General features: G+C 39.5%; 1 protein-coding gene across 3 annotated transcripts in view; it reads left to right on the top strand.

The window, feature by feature from the left end:
- SUPV3L1 (Suv3 like RNA helicase) overlaps window positions 1-18,212 on the top strand; it is a 36,864-nt gene extending 18,652 nt beyond the window's left edge. For all 3 annotated transcript variants that reach the window (XM_039480679.1, XM_039480678.1, XM_039480680.1), the window contains exons 6-15: window positions 3,059-3,170; window positions 4,321-4,398; window positions 5,429-5,520; window positions 6,443-6,623; window positions 7,043-7,136; window positions 8,269-8,488; window positions 9,201-9,281; window positions 10,372-10,548; window positions 17,127-17,275; window positions 17,655-18,212. In XM_039480679.1, coding sequence (XP_039336613.1) covers window positions 3,059-3,170; window positions 4,321-4,398; window positions 5,429-5,520; window positions 6,443-6,623; window positions 7,043-7,136; window positions 8,269-8,488; window positions 9,201-9,281; window positions 10,372-10,548; window positions 17,127-17,275; window positions 17,655-18,156 — 1,686 coding nt within the window. In that variant the 3' untranslated portion in view covers window positions 18,157-18,212. The remainder of the gene's footprint in view (window positions 1-3,058; window positions 3,171-4,320; window positions 4,399-5,428; window positions 5,521-6,442; window positions 6,624-7,042; window positions 7,137-8,268; window positions 8,489-9,200; window positions 9,282-10,371; window positions 10,549-17,126; window positions 17,276-17,654) is intronic.
- The last annotated feature ends 1,629 nt before the right edge of the window (window positions 18,213-19,841 follow it).

Genomic DNA, 19,841 nt, shown 5'->3' with positions numbered 1-19,841 from the left:
CTGTTAAAATGTAGTCTTGAATTATGATACTGTCAGTGTTCATTAATACTAGTGGTTCACAGAAACAGATGAAACAGTGTCCAAAGAACTCCATACATTCATGCATGTAGCAGTCTATTGCCTTTCAGTCATTGGCTCACCCCTGTGCTTACATTGGCTCTTGCTAGCTTTCTTGTAGGACTGTCTGGGGAGTGGAGATGACTGCCTCTGTTCCCCTTGATCTTGCACTAAGGCAGCTGTCCCTGGACTGTAACCTTGGGAAAACAAGGACAGTGCTAGGTTGGGATGAACACCGATTGCCATATCAGGAAAAAACCACCTAATTTGCTAATTTTTCATTAGCAAATTACAGAAATAGGAACATGAAGAAAAGTTGATTTTTATATAAATCTCTTTATTGGGTCACTGTGTAAAGCAGTGCAAGATTTAATTGGAGAAGTGTTTTTAAACCATGAAAACCATAAGTAGTAGCAAGTAATGTGCCTTCCAGCTGCCACATTATGTCCATCTCTCTGCTAAAAGCCCTCCAGATTGGTGGACCACTCCCAGGAGCTTGTTGCATGTGTTTGCAAGGAAGTACGTGTGTCAGGGGACACCATGTCTACAGAATTTCCTTTCTTTTTGGAGTGGAGGTTTATGCATCTCAGAACGTCGATAGGGGAGGGCATTGCTCTCTAGTCAATATATAATTTAGAATTATTTATTCCTGTTATACGACAACTTGATAAGCTAGTTTCATTTCTATTCAACATAGCTACCCTGGCGTATACTAACTTCTCTCTTCCTGTTTTAATGTTTATATTAGTACTAGTGGGCATTGAATAAAATGTTTTACCGCTTGCAGCAAATGCTTTGATTTAAAGGGCATTGCCATGGTGTTGCTTTAGGTGACTTGAATAAGATTTCATTAGCCCCACTGATTGCCTCCAAAATCTTTGTAGGTCTTTTTCTCTAGCCTGTTTCCAGCTGCATAGAATTTGCAGGGAGGCAAACAGAAATGGTATTACAAAGCATTAATTTAAAAGACTAAGTATTAAAATCACCAATATTTATATAGTAATTACATATAAATCTGTAGTAATAATCTGTCAATTAAACATACTGAGTTTTGGTTAATTCTTTAACAATAGTGATTTTGTAATTCTCATCATTTTAATTTCTAACATGTTTTACATTAATACGAAATTCTAATTCCTAGGACCAAACATCTGCCTTTGAATAATAGTCTGAAACAATATATAGTGCGTGTGTATGCATGTGCACCCCTTGTTAGTGGAGTTGTCATGGAAAAGTTTCCTAATCTATTGAGGATTATTGTGCTCAGTGTATTGTACGTGGTTGCTAATATGATTAAAGCATATACCTCGTGGGGATGGAGAAATACAAAGTTAAAGCATAATGATATTACATTGCAGGAACTGGGGAATGGCGGGGGAGGGGAGAGCTTCTGATTACAGAAATTAGTAGTCTCTAAATGCTATCTTCAATTACATTCTAATATGCTGAACATATTAGAACAAGATATTTACTGTACTCCATTGTCCGTCTTCTGTAAATTACTTTTGGCAGGGATTTCTCAAGGATAAATCTATCCCCGCTCTAAAAGAAACTACTAGATCACAGGGATGGGTAGGAGGGAGAAAGATGTTGTTAAGATAATTAATTTTATTTAGATTTTGTTTTAGAGGAAACTATACCAAAAGGCACCCATCCAAAGTTTCAGTCACTTTGATTGACTTTTAAAAACACAGCACCATAGGAACTGCAACAAAATCGAGTTAAGAGACACTTTACACCCCTTCCTTGTCCTACCACATCTCATTTAATCAATAGACAATGATCAGTACAATTTAAACCACCCATCAGAGGGAAATTGTGTCCTCAACTTCCTCCACCTTCCTCCCCTCCATGTCTAGAAGGTCAACAAAATTGGGCTCCATCCGACCATGTATGTAGGCATGTAGTATACTTGGGTTAATTTCAGTGACATACCAGCAAACAGTCCAGATATGAGCAGCTGTGTCACCCCTGCCTGGCAAGCTTTGTTAACTTACAGAGTCTTGCAAAAGTAGCTCCCACCTGCGCTGCTCACAGCCTTCTATCAAGCAAACCACACTGCCTGTCACTGTAGCCACCCAGCCACCCTTGGGTTACACTCTGGCTTTCACCAGTCTTGGTTATATGCATGGTGACCCCAACACACCTCCAACCCCAGATTTCCCCCCCAGAAATGTATGTCTAATACTGCTCAGCCTTCTCCTGCACAGTACAAAGTATTTTAAATCTGTTATTCTTTAAAAGAAACAATGTGCCATCTTATTATCTCAAATAGTTATTCAGACACTTTAATTTAAGCACACTGGATTAGATAACAGTAAAACAAGTTTATTAACTACAAAGAGATTTTAAGTGAGTACAAGTAATGAGGCAGAAAAGTCAGAAATGGTTACAAGAAAAATAAAGGTAAGATATTTACTCCTACTTGACTTGACTTAAACTATATCAGATTGAAGCAAAGTCTCTCACCACATGCTTTCAGCAGTGTTACTGACCAAACCCTGTAGATCAGGACCCCACCCCAGCGTCCAAGGAATGCTTCCTTTGTTGAGTGACTTGCTGTGAATGCGATGGGCAGGGAGAGATGGGGTGGTGCTTTGGGGTGTTTGTCCCTTATTTTTACAGTTTCAGTCCCTCTCTTTAAAAACATTTCCAGCTGGGCACTAGGAGACAAAGAATCTATGTGAGAGGATGTTCCCTGCTGGCTTTTTCTCACCTGTTTGAGCTTTTTGTTTCTGTTCATGCTTGATGACTCAGTTTACTGCTTAAATGTAAATTAAGCAGAACATACATTCCTTTGTCTAGGACAGACCTGTTGCCCAAACTGATGTTTTCAAACTCTACCTTACAAGATATGCCCTGTGCAAAGATTATTATGTTAGTTTGTAGGGGGTGAATACAGGGGCATAGTCTGTCACAATTTCCCATTTTTTTTCCCCTTTGGAAAATATTCTAATTCTATTTTTAAGATAATTTAACTTCTACTTCTTAATTCTTTTAGAGTGTGCCGTGTGACTTGGTAACAGGAGAAGAGCGTGTTCTTGTTGATCCAGAAGGCAGACAAGCAACCCATGTTGCTTGCACTATTGAGATGTGCAGTGTTACTACACCTTGTATGTATACATGGTTATTTTCTTCATATGCATGGGTTTCTTTATATGCAATGATGCTTACACCCTTATGTTGAAATTAGTAATATTTGAAATTATTAATATGGAAAACTACCAAACACTAATTTAATCATAAATTCCTTTATTAAATCCAAAGGCCAAACTTATCCAATTGGTCTAAACATGCTTATTAGTTAGGCTTTTTAGCCAATTTACTGCATCCAAAAAGTAACACAACATTTTATCAGAATTTGATCAAGATATTTACAAATGGGCTGTTAAACCCAGGGGTGTTTAGACCCATATAGGTCGCCTCCAGTGCGGTCAGGCAGGTATTAGCAATGAACCCTTTAAGAGTTTATCTTTTATATCCTTTAACAAGCAGGTGATGTCATTGCCAATTACTGACTTCAGCTAAAAGACAATTTGAGACAATTCACCCTTATTTCCAGTCTTAATCCAGATAAGATTTACAACCTCCTTTCTTCTCAAGGCCTTTCCTCCCCTCCTTCTTGCTGTCTAACAGTTTTCCCATTGCACCTGAGTTCACACAGGCTTTAACACTAGTTTGTGGGTTGGGGAAGGGTCGTGTTGGCTCATTTTAAAACAGATTGTCTGTGTTTTATTTAAAACCACCTGCAGTCACCCCTGTTGGTCCGAGGCATTCTTTTTAGAAACGTCCTGTTATCTCATTAGTTATTCTTTGAACCAGACATCTTCCCTATTTTATTCCTTCTGGCTTTACCACTTATTATTTTCAAGGCCTGCCTTCTACTTGCCAGGCAGGGTCTTTCTTTACAATGCACATATATTTCCTTAAACAAACGTAAGCTAACTCTAATTCTTTAATTTCATATTTATCTTACCCCCTGTAAGAGGTTAAACTTAAGCAATTCATTCTAGTCTTGCAAGTGCTGTATGTATTCTTACTTTTAACTTAGCAATTTCTGACCTCTGCTATAGTACTGTCATCTGAGAGTTATTAAATCTGGATACTCTCAGAGCAATCTTGGAATGCAGAAGAGACTGAGTTTGAATAATTCTTGTAGGAAATAACTTCTATTTTGTATTGTGTTCTTGGAGGTGTTCCTTCATATGTAGTCGTGTCATCTAGGCACTCGTCGCCTCGCATCATAATTTTCTTGTTTTTAAGATGAAGTGGCTGTCATTGATGAAATTCAGATGATCAGAGATCCGGCTAGAGGATGGGCCTGGACCAGAGCACTTTTAGGTATGCCCATCAGTGTTGAAACTGAGCCATTTTACATTTAATAAACTAGCTCCAAGTGTGTTAAACTTACCGCTAATTATGTTGAATGAATTTGTTGTTTGTTTACCTGCTTGATTAGTAGAGAAGCCTCATTTTATCATATAATCTACTTATTACACTTTTGTAAATTGAAAAATTGTAATTATAGGTAATCCAACAGAATTTTAATTTAAAACTTAGTGTTAAATGTGTGCTAGCTTGGCAAATAATAAACATTTCTATAATCTTTTAAATTTTAGATTTGGCTGATTATCTCTCCCCCCCCCCCCCCATGGGTTTAATTATAAACCAAATTTCTTGCAGGCACATGTTTTCAATTTTTGGGGGGTTTTTTCAGTGGGAACTTTTTAATTTTCTTTTGTCTTCAAAGCCTGGAAATCTCACATTTTGGGGTTTTTCTCTCCCCTTTCTTTTACCACTGAATTTAGCAGAATGATAAAAAAAAGAAAACATTCTCTCCCCTAATTTTACCTCTTTCCCCACTCTGTGACTTTTCAAAAGTTAGAGTGGAAAAAGGAAACTCTAACTTTTCCATATTTGTGGAAATTTTGAGAAGTTAGAGTAGAAGAGTTAGTTTCATTTTTCCTTTTACAAGTGAAGCAGTGAAGCCTTAGGCATGTGTTCCCATGTTGGGCAAATATGAAGATGATGGCAAGGCACCAAGAGGGTGTCAGCAGAATATTAACTTTTAAGATAGTTATCAGATGGATGATTTGACATTGGATAATAGTTGGTAAGGTCAAGAATTGCTCCATTAAAACTTAGCAGTGTATATAGTGGTGGTTTAGGTAAATACACAAGCAAAAGTTACAGTGACTATGGATATGTAGGAAGAAAAAATAAACAAGGAAATAAATCCCATCCTTTATTGCCATCTTCAGTAGGCAGGATTGTTTTGTTTTTTTTTAAACCACCTCTGTCAGCTCTCAGTATTGCTGATTTGTGTGAACACTTATATTTTAACGCTTTATTTCACTACATTTTTTTTCAGGACTCAGTGCAGAAGAAGTTCACGTTTGTGGAGAAGCTGCTGCTATTGACTTGGTGACAGAGCTCATGTATTCTACAGGAGAGGAAGTGGAGGTAGATCTTATACCGTCCCCTTTTTTCTCCCCTGTCCAGTGGCTATAAAGTTGTATACACTTTACTAGCTACTAAACTAGCTAAAATTTTGCAGGTGTCTACTATATCCCTCATTTTAGAAAATACTGATCAAATCTACAGGAGTCAGAGCTTGTGTTTGATATGTTGGCTACGTAATCCTCCTGAATCAAAAGGAGGTTTCTTAGAGATGTCGCAAAATAAACCTTTATTGGCAAAAATATTATTGCCCTTACCAAGAGAACAATGGATCTTACAATTTCTACTGACTTACCCAGAGAGAGTGCTAGATCTATGCTGAGGCTTTCTTCACATATCCATTTTCCCTAGAGGTCACGATGCCCACCTTTTGCTCAGGTCACTTTATTTTTAGTTACTTGTTCTTAAGAAATCAAAAATCAGTAGAAGAGTATAAAATGCTAAAAGGATTAACATATGCCAAGGAAAAAAGCTATGAAAAGAAAAATAAACTAACTCCGGCTAGCTACCTCCATGTGCTTGTCTTCAAGGGACATTTTACAAACATAGATCCCGACCCTGAAAGCATTCTGCCTGCAGGACTCCCATATTGGAGAGCAATTTTTTTTTCTCCCTAGTATTAATACAGTTTTACTTACATTGTATATGTCTGCAGTGGAATCTAATTTAAAGTAGCTTCTTTTCTGTCTCCTGAAAAGGTCTTTAAGTCCCCAGTTTGGAAATGCTCATGAGAATGTTCATTACTGTTTGGAAGGCAGAAGGAGATGCAACCTTTTCTCTTAGTGCTTCTCTCATTGGGATTGTGAGGCACAGCATAATCTTAAAGCTATGATTGATTTTTTTCATATGAAGTTAAATGTTCATAGTATACATTTTGCAAAGGATTTTTGTGTTTTGCCTTGACAAAACGGCTGTTTGATCATAGGTCAGAAACTACAAGAGGCTTACTCCTATTACCGTGCTGGATTATGCGCTAGAGTCTTTAGATAACCTTCGTCCTGGTGACTGCATTGTCTGTTTCAATAAGAACGATATTTATTCTGTGAGTCGGCAGATTGAAGCCCGAGGACTAGAATGTGCTGTCATATATGGCAGTCTCCCACCTGGTAAGATACTAGCTTTATCTTGCTTTTAAAGAGAAGGCTCTGTTTATTGCTGCTACCATATGAAAAGTATTTAATAAAGAGACTTTACGTTTTTCAAGCTCTATATCTAGATATTGAATTAAGACAATACTGAGCACATTTTCTTTGTCTTGTTTTATAATCTTGGAGTTAGATCTTTATCAGCTGTGTAATCTTAATTTTGTTCTTCCAACAATAACTTTTATTTTATTTTGATTTATTTAAAATGCCACCCATCCATTTTTCTGGGAACACTGGCAAAAATAAACATTGATGTTTCTTCAACCTGTTATGCTTTTGTTCAATGACATGTAAGAGCACGCAGTCTTTTTGTATAACCTCTTTTTGTGTGGAAAGTCCTGTTACATAAAGTCCTGTACTTGTGATTGATTCTGTTCTAGGGACAAAGCTTACCCAGGCAAAGAAATTCAATGACCCTGATGATCCGTGTAAAATTCTAGTTGCTACAGATGCAATTGGAATGGGGCTTAATTTGTAAGTACTCTGAATAGGTTAAGGCTTATTTTTCAATGAGACAAGTGTGCTGGTTTTCCTCAGTCTTTGACAGTTTGCTTAATGTGGATAAAAACCCTTTATGTACAGTACCCAGTATGTGTGTATATGTGTTCTCACTAGAATTAAGTGGTGGCTGATCTGACTGGGTTGAGCTATACTTTCTAGATACTGAAAATGATCACAACAGTTAAACTGCTCATTTAGACTGCATCCTAGGTGGCACTGAGCATCTTCAGTTCAGTGGCATTTGAGAATGCTCAGCTCCACACAGGATCAGGTTCTTATTCTCTGATGTGAAAACTAGAGGTGTGCATTTCGGAAATCTTAGTGGTCTTAGTCAGGTCCCAGATGTTGCCATATTTTTTTTGTGATGTGGTCACCATTGGACTCTGCTGAGACTGCCAACCACTGAATCAGTGGATATCTAATTACTCTGGGGCTATGTCTTCACTACCCGCCGGATCGGCAGGTAGCGGTCAATCCAGCAGGGATTGATTTATCGCGTCTAGTCTAGAGGTGCAAGCGGAGTCGACGGGAGAGCGGCAGCAGTTGACTCACCATGGTGAAGACACCACTTAGATCGATCTAAGTACGTCCACTTCGTAGATCGATTTCTCCCCCCCTCTCTCCCCCTCCCCAGCGTAGACCAGGGCTAAGTATTCCTTCTTAAACAGGACTGATAGGTGTTGGCCTAGTGGTGTGGGAAACTTGCACTGCTGCTGCCTGTGCTGTGTCTGTTCCATGGCTAAAGAAAGGCCTTCTGTTTCCAAGGCCTTCAGTCTGGCAACTTTGAACAGTAAATTCATATTAGAAGAACACCTACAGTCTGAAGACCACCTGCTTTGTGAAAAGAAGGGACCTTGATAGGAAAAAGGAACTCCTTCCTCTGCAGTAATTAGCTCTATGGCAATAACCTGCATGACTGAAGAGAAAGTATGCAGTGTAGTTGTAGCTGTGTCAGTACCAGGATATTAGAGACACAAGGTGGGTGAGGTGGACCAATGCTCTCATCCACAGAAGTTGGTCCAATAAAAGATATTACCTCACCTACCTTTTCTCTGCAAGAGAAAGTAGTCAGTGATTTTTGTCTGTTTTTGTTTAAATGTTTCAGGAGTATAAAGAGAATAATTTTTAATTCTCTAATAAAGCCAAGTATCAATGAAAAGGGAGAGAAGGAAATGGATGCAATTACAACCTCTCAGGCTCTACAAATTTCAGGCAGAGCTGGAAGATTTAGCTCTGTGTTCAAGGAAGGGGAAGTCACTACAATGCATCGTGATGACCTTGTATTGCTGAAAGAAATTTTGAATAGGTCTGGGCCTCCCATAGAGGTAAGAGTCTTAAATGTTCTGCTCTCACCAAAATGTTCTGCAACTGCCTTGGTATATTGTGATCCAGTATTCTTCTTCACTGTACACCAGGGGTAGGCAACCTATGGCACACGTGCTGAAGGTGGCACAAGAGCTGATTTTTCAGTGGCACTCACACTGCCTGGGTCCTGGCCACCGGTCCGGGGGGCTCTGCATTTTAATTTAATTTTAAATGAAGCTTCTTAAACATTTCAAAAACCTTATTTACTTTACATATAACAATAGTTTAGTTATATATTATAGACTTAGAGAAAGAGACCGTCTAAAAACGTTAAAATGTATTACCGGCACGCGAAACCTTAAATTAGAGTGACTAAATGAAGACTCGGCACACCACTTCTGAAAGGTTGCCGACCCCTGCTGCACACTGTTGAATCTGAGTAAGAAAGTTGAATTGTACAGTGCCGTCATTCTCAATGCCTGGGGCATTTGCAGGTTCCAGAAAACTCTTGAAGTCTCTCACTCACGTACTGCTGCTGCTCTTCTAGACTCTCTCTTCTTGAGCTTTGTTTTCATTTTCGTTCTTAAAAGTTCAGGATAGTGGTGCTCTGTGGTGGATTCCATGGGGTACAGTGACTTCTTGCATGCTATTCTGCTGGATTTTGCTTTTGAGATTGCTTTTAACAAAAAAAGTTATTTTAAAAGGTTATGTTCATTTGTTCTTTTTCCCTAGACAGCTGGCCTGCATCCTACTGCTGAGCAGATAGAAATGTTTGCATATCATCTCCCTGATGCTACTCTGTCAAATCTAATGGTAAGAATTATTAAACCTATAGAAACATGAGCTTTCATTTTAAAAATCACATAAATGTTACCTTATAATTACTACTTCACTGCAATGCAATGCAATTAAAAAGCCAAGGTGCTGCTTTGTGGGGTTTTTATTAAGCAATTAGACTTTTCTGTCTACCAGTATAGTGACAACTGATGCATTCAGAATACTCATTGTGTGTAACCCTTTGTGTCACTACTGACCTGGAAGTCTCCAGGTAATCTTGTTCTGTTTTTAAGAGCATTTGTTGCTGCAGCCACTGCTGTTCACTTGTTTTGGTATTTTAAAAGTATATTTTTTGCTCTGAAGTTTGAGACATGCACTCAGATATTGAAGCAAAAATAATAGTTTTGGAAACTGCTTCTTGTGGAAACTTTTCAAAACTAAGCTAGTCATCTAGAATGATTGAATGTTTCTCTATTGATGATGTCCATACCGGTATGAACTAATGCTGTGGACACTTTAGATTTTTTTTTTTAATCTTAAATATGTTTCAAGCACAGGTAGGGAGGAATTTGTCTTTATACTCTTTGATCTCAAGTCCTGCAACATTTTAGTTGATCTGATTTCTCACTACTTTTTCCTGTAATCTCAAAATCCTAAAGCCAACCTTATAATAATTTAATGGTTGAATTATCTACTAAGATAAAAATAAATCTATCTTGTGTTATGATGGTGACACAAATTTACAACAGTTTAATGTAGAAATAACTGACTTTATGAGATCATACTATGTGCCTTATTATGTATGCTCTTATATTATTACTATATTATACGTTTAAGAAGCAGTTGTTTTACTTTTTTTAAGTAGCGTCACATACCCTCTGTACTGCTACTGAATCTGCATTACAGATGTAATTTTTAAAGGAAATTGTGCAGGGAGAGAACAAACACAACCTATACAAAAATGATTGGGTTTTTTTAAAGGTACCATTCAAATGTAATCAGACTTTGAAAGAGCTCATCAAATATTCAGTTGTTAGCATGGCAGTATAAAAGCTGACAACCATAATTTATGATAATCTTAACCTGAACTTCAACTATTAACAGTATTTTAATTTTTTCTGAACAGGATATCTTTGTGAGCCTCTCACAAGTGGATGGGCTCTATTTTGTCTGCAATGTTGATGACTTTAAATTTCTAGCAGATATGATTCAGCACATTCCACTAAACTTAAGAGTAAGGTATGTGTTCTGCACAGCACCCATCAACAAAAAACAGCCTTTTGTCTGCACCTCTTTGTTAAAGGTACGTTCTTCAAATATACAGTTATTTTATAATTGACTAGATCAGTCTTAAGCAAATTGGCAGTTTCCAAGTGCATTTTAAAAAGCTCACATGGAAGTAGAAATACAAACTAGCTGGTGAATTTGTAAAGAATACCACCTCTATTAACCATTCAGATAAAGGTTTGTAAATGCATTAGCGTTTCACTCTTGGCGCTCAGCTTCCACTTTAGGATGTAAATTAAAAATAAAAAAAAGGTTGTCTAAACTTTCCCTTTATTCACATCACAAAATTCACATAACTTTCCCAGTGGGAATTTCTGAACTAGCAGAGCTCAGGAATGATGTACATATTCAGAGTTGTATGGTATTAAGCTTTGCACAGCACCTTCTAGCAGTAGCTTGCCTACAACCAGCTGGTGCCATTATTAGTAACTCTCTTTTTCTCAGCACCCAGTTTGTGAATAAAATAGAAGTACTTAAGCTCAACTAGATTAATCATTGATTTTATGATTAAGACTTTAAAAAAAACCCAAATTTAGCCCAATAGTGAATTCACATAACTAAAAACTAAAGTATGTGACCATCTATGATCTATTTCATAGTGTAGTCCTGCAAAGCCTGACTTGAGTAATCTTTAGTCATGTGAGTAGTCCACTGAAGGCGGTGGAAACTACTCATGTAAGTTGGGCTTTGCAGGATCAGGCCCTTGCTCAGTGACTTCCTGTTAATTTATATCAAATGCTGCCACATTTGTGTCACTTTGGGCAAAACACTTTTTCAGAGTAAAAAACAAAAATTTTTTTGCTGCATATCAGTGAAATGAGAAATCTCTTATTTGTGTGAAAATACAGATCTATATTTTACAAACTGGCTAGTGATTTTACTTTTCTCAAATTCCGAGTGCCTCATTTAAGCTATTACAAAGGGCCTGATCTTCAGAAAATGCTTAGCTCTCACCCTCTGAAAATCAGACCCCTGCCCAATGTCTGAAAATGGGCACCCAAAATCACTAATAACTTTTGAAAATTTAGGCCATAACTTTTGTGATTGAGTTGTCTGTTGGCAAAACAGCTAAGATTCACAAGTGTCAGTGGTTAATTTCTATTTAAAAAAACAAAAAAAAATTTTTTTTTTTTTTAAAGCTGAGAATAGTGTCTTTGTTACATCAGGGAATGAGTATCCAACATCACTTTCTCAACCTAGAAAAAATAGTCTGAAATAAGAGAAGCATTGTTAGGATTCAACAAAATGAGCTGGCTGCTGATAGATCTAAGACAATGGGCAAAGCCCAGCTGACCATGCTAGGAGGAGATCATCAAGCCATAAAACTCTCTGCTCTCATTTTCTGGATAACCCCATACTTTGCTTCTTAGTTGTGTGTATGGCCCATAACAAATTGTTTTAATGAGGCACAGGAGGGGAGAGATGGCTTCTGGGTTGAACAGTTATGTAAAAAATGTGTGGTAGTTGACGAAAATTCTGAGCTGCATAAAGTAAAACGTTGTTTGAAATATGTGCAGACAAACTTTAGATCACTTATTAAAATACAGTAGCTGTGAAACCCTCACACTTAGTTGTTCTGATACTTCTGTGCCTTATTCTCCAATAATTGATGTTTGTTTTTAACTCAATAAATAGATTATGAGATCACAAAAGCAGTATTGCCTTGCTAGTGAAACTTCATTCGACATAGTGCTCTGTCATAGACAGTATGTTAGTTCTTCGAGCAGTTGCACCTGTTCATTCCACTTTGGGTGTGTGCATGCCCAGTGCACTAGTGTCAGATTTTTCCCTCAGCAGTACCTGTCAGGGCAGCTTATGTGCCCTTTTCTTCCTCACGCTCCTGTGCGATCATATAAAGGGCAGAGCTGCCCCAGCCCCCCTAAGTTCCGTCTTCCATCTGTGATGGCTGTTGAAGTGTGCTACCTTGTTACTGCAAGTGTTTCCTCTTTCTAAATGTTTTTGATTGTATATAGCTAGTATTTGTTAATAGTCTTAGCGTAGTGTTTTAGTAGTAGTTCTCTTTTTTTTCCCTTTTACTAGCATACTTAGTTTACGCTTCAGTTCCTACTGGTTCTGAATACAGATTGCTGGGGCATGTCTTGGTTCTCAGGCTTCAAAACTTGCCATGAATGCAAAAAGCCAAGGCTGATCAGTGACCTGCAGTTCCATGTGCTTCGGAGAAGCTCACATCAGGGGCAGGTGCCAAATCTGCAGGGTCTTTAAGCGCAGAACTAAAACAGATGGGGATCAGACTAAAGCATCTTGTGGAGGCAGCCTTGTCCCCACCCTTGGAAACTTCCTGCTCGGAGTGAGCACTGAGCATCTTTAGTTCGGTTGGGAATGCTCTTCCTGTTGTGACAGAGTGTCAATGCTGATCTACGTCTCTGATACCAAAGAAACAACACTGGCAAATGTCATTGAGGAGATTGAGGTCCCTAGCACTGACGTTCAGTAGTCAAGCTGCGAAGCAAGATAGAGCATGCTCAGTGCCGAGGTGCATATGGAGGCTCAGGCATGGTCATTGACACGGCACTGGTACCAGTGCCATTGAGACCAACATCTAGGGAATACCATCCTGTTGGTGCCATTCTCTTTGGCTCAGCAGCAGCAAAAGACTTTCCCTGATGCCATCAGCACCTGAGGCATATGCTGCGGCATGCAATCTGCTAAGTCTGTCAGTGCTGCATTACGTAAGCTGTCACTCTACTCCAAGGGGTTTTCATCCCTGGTGTCCAGCAGAAACATTGGTTGGTTGGTAGGGAGCCTTGGCAGGGGAGAAATGGGGCTCCGGTGCCATATCAGTGGCCATATGGAAACCTGTGGGGATTTCTGCCAACTCCATATCCTCTCCTTGCTCACCCTGCTCTACATCCTTCAGTAGATGTTGTGACGCTTCATGTCAAGAACTGCAAGAAGTCTCTCCCAGTAATGAGCTCCCAAACATGAGCAATCTGCCTGAGTGAATCCCCCTTCAGAAAAAATTGTGGAAGCACCACCTCAGGCAGCCTTAGGTTCTTCCTCATCACCCCCAGATAAAGCAGCAATGGTCAGTGTTTCCTCATATCCTGCTGACAGTTACATCAGGACCTCGTAAAGAAGGTGGTTTTCACCACAGACATACAGGTGGAAGTAGAGCTCACATAGGTTGGTTGGTTGATATTTTGGGATCTGTGGGGTCTTCTCAAGTGGCATTTCTCATAAATGAGACTATTTTGGAGCCCACAAAAATAGTGTGGCAAACACCATCTTCCCTGCCTCCCGCTGCTAAAAGCACTGAATGGAGGTATTGCGTCTCCTCGCACCAGGGTCGGTAGGAGTCTACCCCAAAATCAAGGATGTAAAGAAACTCTTCTTAGGAGAAAAGTTTAGAAATCCGGAGTTGCAGGCCAGCTGTAGAATAATCAGTGAGTATTGCTGGGGCACTGTTTTTCTCCCTCTGGGGCATATTTTTAAAACTTACAGACAAGTTGCCAGAGGAGGCCAGACAAGAGTTTTTTGCAATAGTGGGCAAGGTAGCCAGGGCCTTACTTCAGGTTGCATTGAATGCTTCAGATTCTGCTGCTAGAGCCATGGCATCAGCCATAACAATGCATTAAATGTTCATAGATCCAGTCATCAGGTCTTCCTAAGGAGGGACCAACACTCTCTTTTCGCAGCAAGGAGATGACAAGTTTCACAGCCTTAACGACTGTAGGGCTATGCTGAAGCCTTTGGGTATTTACACTCCTTTCCCAAAAAAGCAGCAGTTTCACCCGCAGCAGTCCTACCATGATACTTCCTTTATGCCTTATCAGGACCAGACTAGGAGAAAAGGGAAAAGTTACAGCTGGAGACCACCACCACCTCTTCTGTTCTCATCCACTGCGAGCTTGTCCAGACAGCTTGGGAACACCAAACAGTCAGTTTGACAATCTTGGGAAGCACAGCATACAAGGAGTTTTGCTATATTTTCAAACTCTGTTTATTTTTCCAACAGGCTACCCCACTTCCTAAGTGCTTGGACCTATATCACTACAGACTAGTGGGTCTTAACAAGATGGAATTGGGATCCATCCTTCAGTTTATTTCTACCCCTTGTTCCCAGCCCCATTCTCTATCCCTTTTCAGGGATCTCTCTCAAGAGGAAGCTCTCCTTTGGGAGGTACAATCTCTCCTCCTGTCAGGAGTCATAGAGGAAGTTCCTCCTTTACACAGAGGAAAGGGATTTTATTCATGCTACTTTCAGATTCCAAAGGAAAAAGGAGGCCCCAGGCCCATACTAGACCTGTGAGAGCTGATGAAGTACATAAGGAAAATCAATTTTCACACAGTCACTTTGGCTTCCATTATCCCATCTGGATCTTGGTGACTGGTACGCTGCCCTCGACTTAAAGGGTGTATTTCAATGTGTTACTACGTCAAAGACCAAGGAGATTCCTCAGATTTATGGTCAACCAATCCACTATCAGCTTTCAGTCCCTGCCATTTGTCTGACTGTGGCCCCACCTGTCTTTACAAAGCATGGCCTGGCAATGGTGGCTGCATTCCAGAGGAAATCAGGAGTATAAATGTTTCCATATCTGGATGACTAACAGGTGAGAGGCTGATCCAAGAGAGAGAGGTGGTGCTGATAAATGAGGAAAAGTTAATCCTTTGGCCTGTTCAGAGAATAGAATTTATAGGTGTAGTCCTGGATTCTTCAGAAGCCAGGGTGTTTCTCTCACAAAGCAGATTCCAGACAATGTTTGGCATTTTGTTAGATCTGAAAGCCCATTCTGCCATGACAGTATGGAACTGTCTCTCACTTCTGGGGCACATGGCCTCTTGTATTTACATGGTTTGGCATGCTATAGGCTTCATCTCAGGAAGGTGCAGGGCTGACTGAGCTTGGTGTACTTCCCAATTTGTCATCCAATGGACATGTTAGTTTGAGTGTTCAAAGAAGTCTTAGCCTCTTAGGACTGATGGATGGTCCAACCAATGTATGTGTGGGAGTTCCTTTTGTCCCCTTCAACCTACTTTGACTCTGGTTACAGATGCTTCTGTCTTAGGTTGGGGAGTCCACCTGGGAATTCTGCAGACACAAGGTATCTGATCTGTCCAGGATTTAGCTCTCCACATAATGTAAGATAGTTGAGAGCTATTCATCTAGCTTGTCACGCTATTCTCCCCACATCAAGGGAAGGATTTTGCTAGTTCTTACGGACAACACAGCAGCAATGTTCTACATGAACAGACACATAGGGACCAACTTGACACTTCTGTGCCAAGAGGCAATACTGTTTTGGGAGTTTTGTATTGCTAGCTTGATCCGCATCAAACTTTCCGACCTTCAAGGTGTCCAGAACAGTCTGGCAGTTCAGTTGAGCAGTTCTTTCACCAGTCACCATGACTGGTCTCTTTGTCTGAGGGGTTCTCCACATAAAGTTATTTGCAATCTGGTACAACAGGAGGTGTCATCAGTTTTGTTCAAAAACAGGTCACAGTCCAGGGTTTCTGACAGATGCTTTCCTGTTGCCTTGGAAAGACCACCTCAGGTGTGCTTACCCTCTGGTTCCACTCTTTCCCAGAGTGATGTTAAAAAATCAGATAGGATCATGCTCACGTGACCCTTGTTGCACCGGCGTGGTCTCTAGCATTGCTTTTCCACTCTACTGTCCCTGCCAACAAGGGATCCATTGACATAAAAAACAGATCCAGATTTGATTTCACAGGACCATGGTCTCCTTCACCCCAAACCTGAGGCTCTTCATCTCACAGCTTGGAATTTAACCTGCAGATTGAATTGGTTGAGAGTCACCCAAAGTGGAGTGGATAAGTGCAATCACTTGAATTAAAAACTAACCTGGAGTTCTTTGAAATGTGTTACACATGTTCATTCTATGACTCACCCTACTTCCCTTCTATATCAGAGTCTGTCCAGTAAGAAGGAAATGGGAGGGTTTGGGGGGCAGCTCTACCCTTTTGTCACACTCAGCACCACAAGGCAGCAGAGGGTGCATGTGCCACCCCAATTGGTACCACCCAGGGAAAAATCTCTGACGCTAGTGCACATGTAACGCCGACAGACCCCGGTCATTGGCAGGCGGGATCGAACCCGGGATCCCTGGAGCTTAGTTCATGAGCCTCTACCGCATGAGCTAAAAGCCAGCTGGCTATTAGCTAAGGCTGTAGAGCAGACTCATTTAACTCTTTCTCTTTAAGTGGTCTCGGTGCCACTAGATGGGACAGAACATCACACCCAGAAGGTGTGTGGGACACACACACACACACACACACACACACACACTCTCTTCAGTGGACATGTACAACATATCTCAAAGAACAACAGCTACAGAGCAGGTTGGTAACTTTTTTTTTGGTATTTGCCAGTATTATGATTTTCCATTATTATACTACATCATCTTTACAATATAAAAACACATATGTCAACACAAATAAAGAGGATATAGTTTAAAAAAAAGTTGTTGTACTTGTAACTCATACTAGTACAGTCTATTTCTGAGGCTTTGGGATGGAAATTTGAAATGGTTTCATAAATTAATATGTTGTAAAAATACTCAGTTCTTGCTAACAGACTTATACAAGACCCTGTTGAATCTATTTATTTTCCAGTTTGCAAGGCAGTTTAGTAGAAATGAGCCTTTGACATTTGACTGGATATGCAGGCATACTAACTGGCCACTGGTCCCACCAAAGAACATCAAGGATCTTGTTCATCTTGAAGCTGTTCATGATGTTTTTGACCTCTATCTGTGGTTAAGGTATTGAAACTGAAACTTAAGCTTTATTTTGGTTTTCTCCTAGTATATTTGCAGTTCATGGACAAATGGAAGCTATGTTTTTATGTTGGTGCAAATTTAGCACGATATGGGAGAATGCCACATTGACAGTTAAACAGATCTCTGTACAACCTACTGATTGTTGCATCTGCTCAGGTTATACAGTTGTACTGTCAAGATCCTCTCTGATGAGACAATGTATAATATGATACACAAAGAAGAGGCATATGGGTGGGAGCGGATTGGCGGTCACTTATATACCACAAAATAGTAAGACAGCAACTTGATCTCTTCTCTTCTTACTCCATTGACCTAAAGCAGTTCTTATATTGGCAAATTTAAAACCTTTTTTTTCTTTCAGTTACCGATTTATGGACATGTTCCCAGATGCCAACCTCGTACGGGACATCCAGAAAGAACTAGACAACATTATACAAATTGGTGTGCGCAGCATTACAAGGCTTATCAGAGCTTCAGAAGCTACTTCTATTTCTGGTGCTATAGCTGTACCAGATGACTTTCCTCTTCAGAGAACTGAAGTTAATGACAGGATGTTGAACTTGGAAGATCTTCCAGCAGCAAACCAAGAGCAATTCTCAAGTGCCACAAAGGTCCCAGGACAGAAGAGAATAAGGGGATCTAAAGCTTTGGGCTATAAACCTGCTGAAGTACAGTCGAATATGAAAAGTCACGGACAAGGATCTCTTGCTGCCAGACTAGTGCGTGAAGGACTCCTTACCCAAGAAATGCTGAAACAGCTGGAAAGAGAGTGGCAGGTTCACCACAATAACAATGGAAATTTCCCAACTGGAAAAAGAGATCATCAGAATGGTTCAACGGGGACAGGGAAAAAGAAGAAGTGAAATAATGATCTAATTCCATTTAATTTTTGTTCATAGAATAAATACTATTTTAATAACCTTTTCTGGCATCTCTGGATTACACTGGTGCTGTTGCATTTTTTCCCCTGGTGGCTAGTTCTATGAAGCAAATATTCAGAGATGGAGTCTTGTAGCTGAAAGGTTATTTTATTAATTCTGCTTTTGTTGACTTGTTACGCACTTTCTCACGACCATGACATTCAGCATAAGAAATACTGTGTGTTCCTATATGAAAGTTTGAATCTAAAACATCCTTACAAAATACACACTTAAACTGTTTTTACCATAATGGTCAGGTATATTTCCTTAGTAATGAATTCACTAATCATTCCACACCTTTGTATAGTACATAGTTCAACAGATAAGTGCTATAAATGGTAATGTACCACTTCATAGGAAATCAGATTAGAATCTCATGCTTTTCAACCTTTGCCTTCCCTGAAAATCTGAAGTAATCAGGTGGAAAGCATTTATCTGTTAATGTCCTAGATGTGGGCAATTTACAGTATTTCTCTCTCACAGAAATTCTGGAGGAAAGGTCATAGCCCTTTTAAGTTCTTTCTATCTGATGGCTTCTAGGGAAAAAATTGATACATTTAAAAAAAATTATTTTTACCCTGGGGGAAAGTTAGACTTGATCTTATTCAGGGGGGAGGGATAGCTCAGTGGCTCTGTTCTTCTGTGTGTTATAATGTATTTTATTTCTTGTTTAATTTCAAGATCATCCTTCATAATTCTTAATTGTTGGGGGAGGAAGTAAAATACATTATTCCAGATTAACTAAAAATTGAGAGAGTGCAATGTGCAGTGCAGTGCACTTAGACATCCATGACCTTTGTATATCCGACACGCCGTTACGAGAGGTTTACCCAGCTAGCTTAAAATTGGAAAATTGGCTGTTTAGTTTGACCTTTCTTCAGTTTATCTGGCTGTTTTGACAGGTTTTTTTTTTAATTTAAATGGAGTTAATCACTACATGATATTTCAAACAATTTGTAGAAGGGAAGGGAATGCTCTTGCCTGATTGCACATGCTCATCAGCATTCTAGCCCTGATAACTAAATTAGTTTGATTTGGATCATTTTAAGGTGACAGTCTTGATCTCTGGCCTTTCTTCAAAGACACCAACAAGTGTGTTTAGAGGCTGAAACGACTTTTGTCCAAAGAAGTGATTGTCAGCACTGGGGCATGTTGTAATGGCTGTGGGAAGGAAGCTACACTGCTTTTCCTGCTGTGTTTGTTTTGTGGAGAGGAGTTGTGGCACTTTCGGATGTTAGAGCTCTTCCCATCGATTTTTGCAAACTTGAAAGCAAGTTTGAACTTCCTTTTAACTGATTCTGACTTTCTAAAATGTCTGGATACAAACCTACACTGATTGGGTTAAAGGTTTAATTTGCACCCAGTTATATCGTATTAAACTCTAGTTGATATTGAGTACAACAGAATCCACAAGCTCCTGTATGGAAACAAGCATTGTGTCAGCATGTAGCAGTTTGAAAGCACCTGTTTCTTTTACTAGCAACTTCCAGTGCATTATATGTACCAGCCCCAGGGTAAGTATTTGATTAGGTTTGTGAAATGTGTGTAATTGTTTTCCAAGTTCATGTAACTTTATTTTATTTACAAAGCTAAACAGCTGTCTGACAGATTATGGCAAAGGCTTTCTC

Source organism: Mauremys reevesii, linkage group 7 (assembly GCF_016161935.1).
Source record: "Mauremys reevesii isolate NIE-2019 linkage group 7, ASM1616193v1, whole genome shotgun sequence".
NCBI classification, from domain to species: domain Eukaryota; kingdom Metazoa; phylum Chordata; order Testudines; family Geoemydidae; genus Mauremys; species Mauremys reevesii.
The sequence above is the reverse complement of the archived record's forward strand: the minus strand, read 5'-3'. Positions and strand labels throughout refer to the sequence as shown.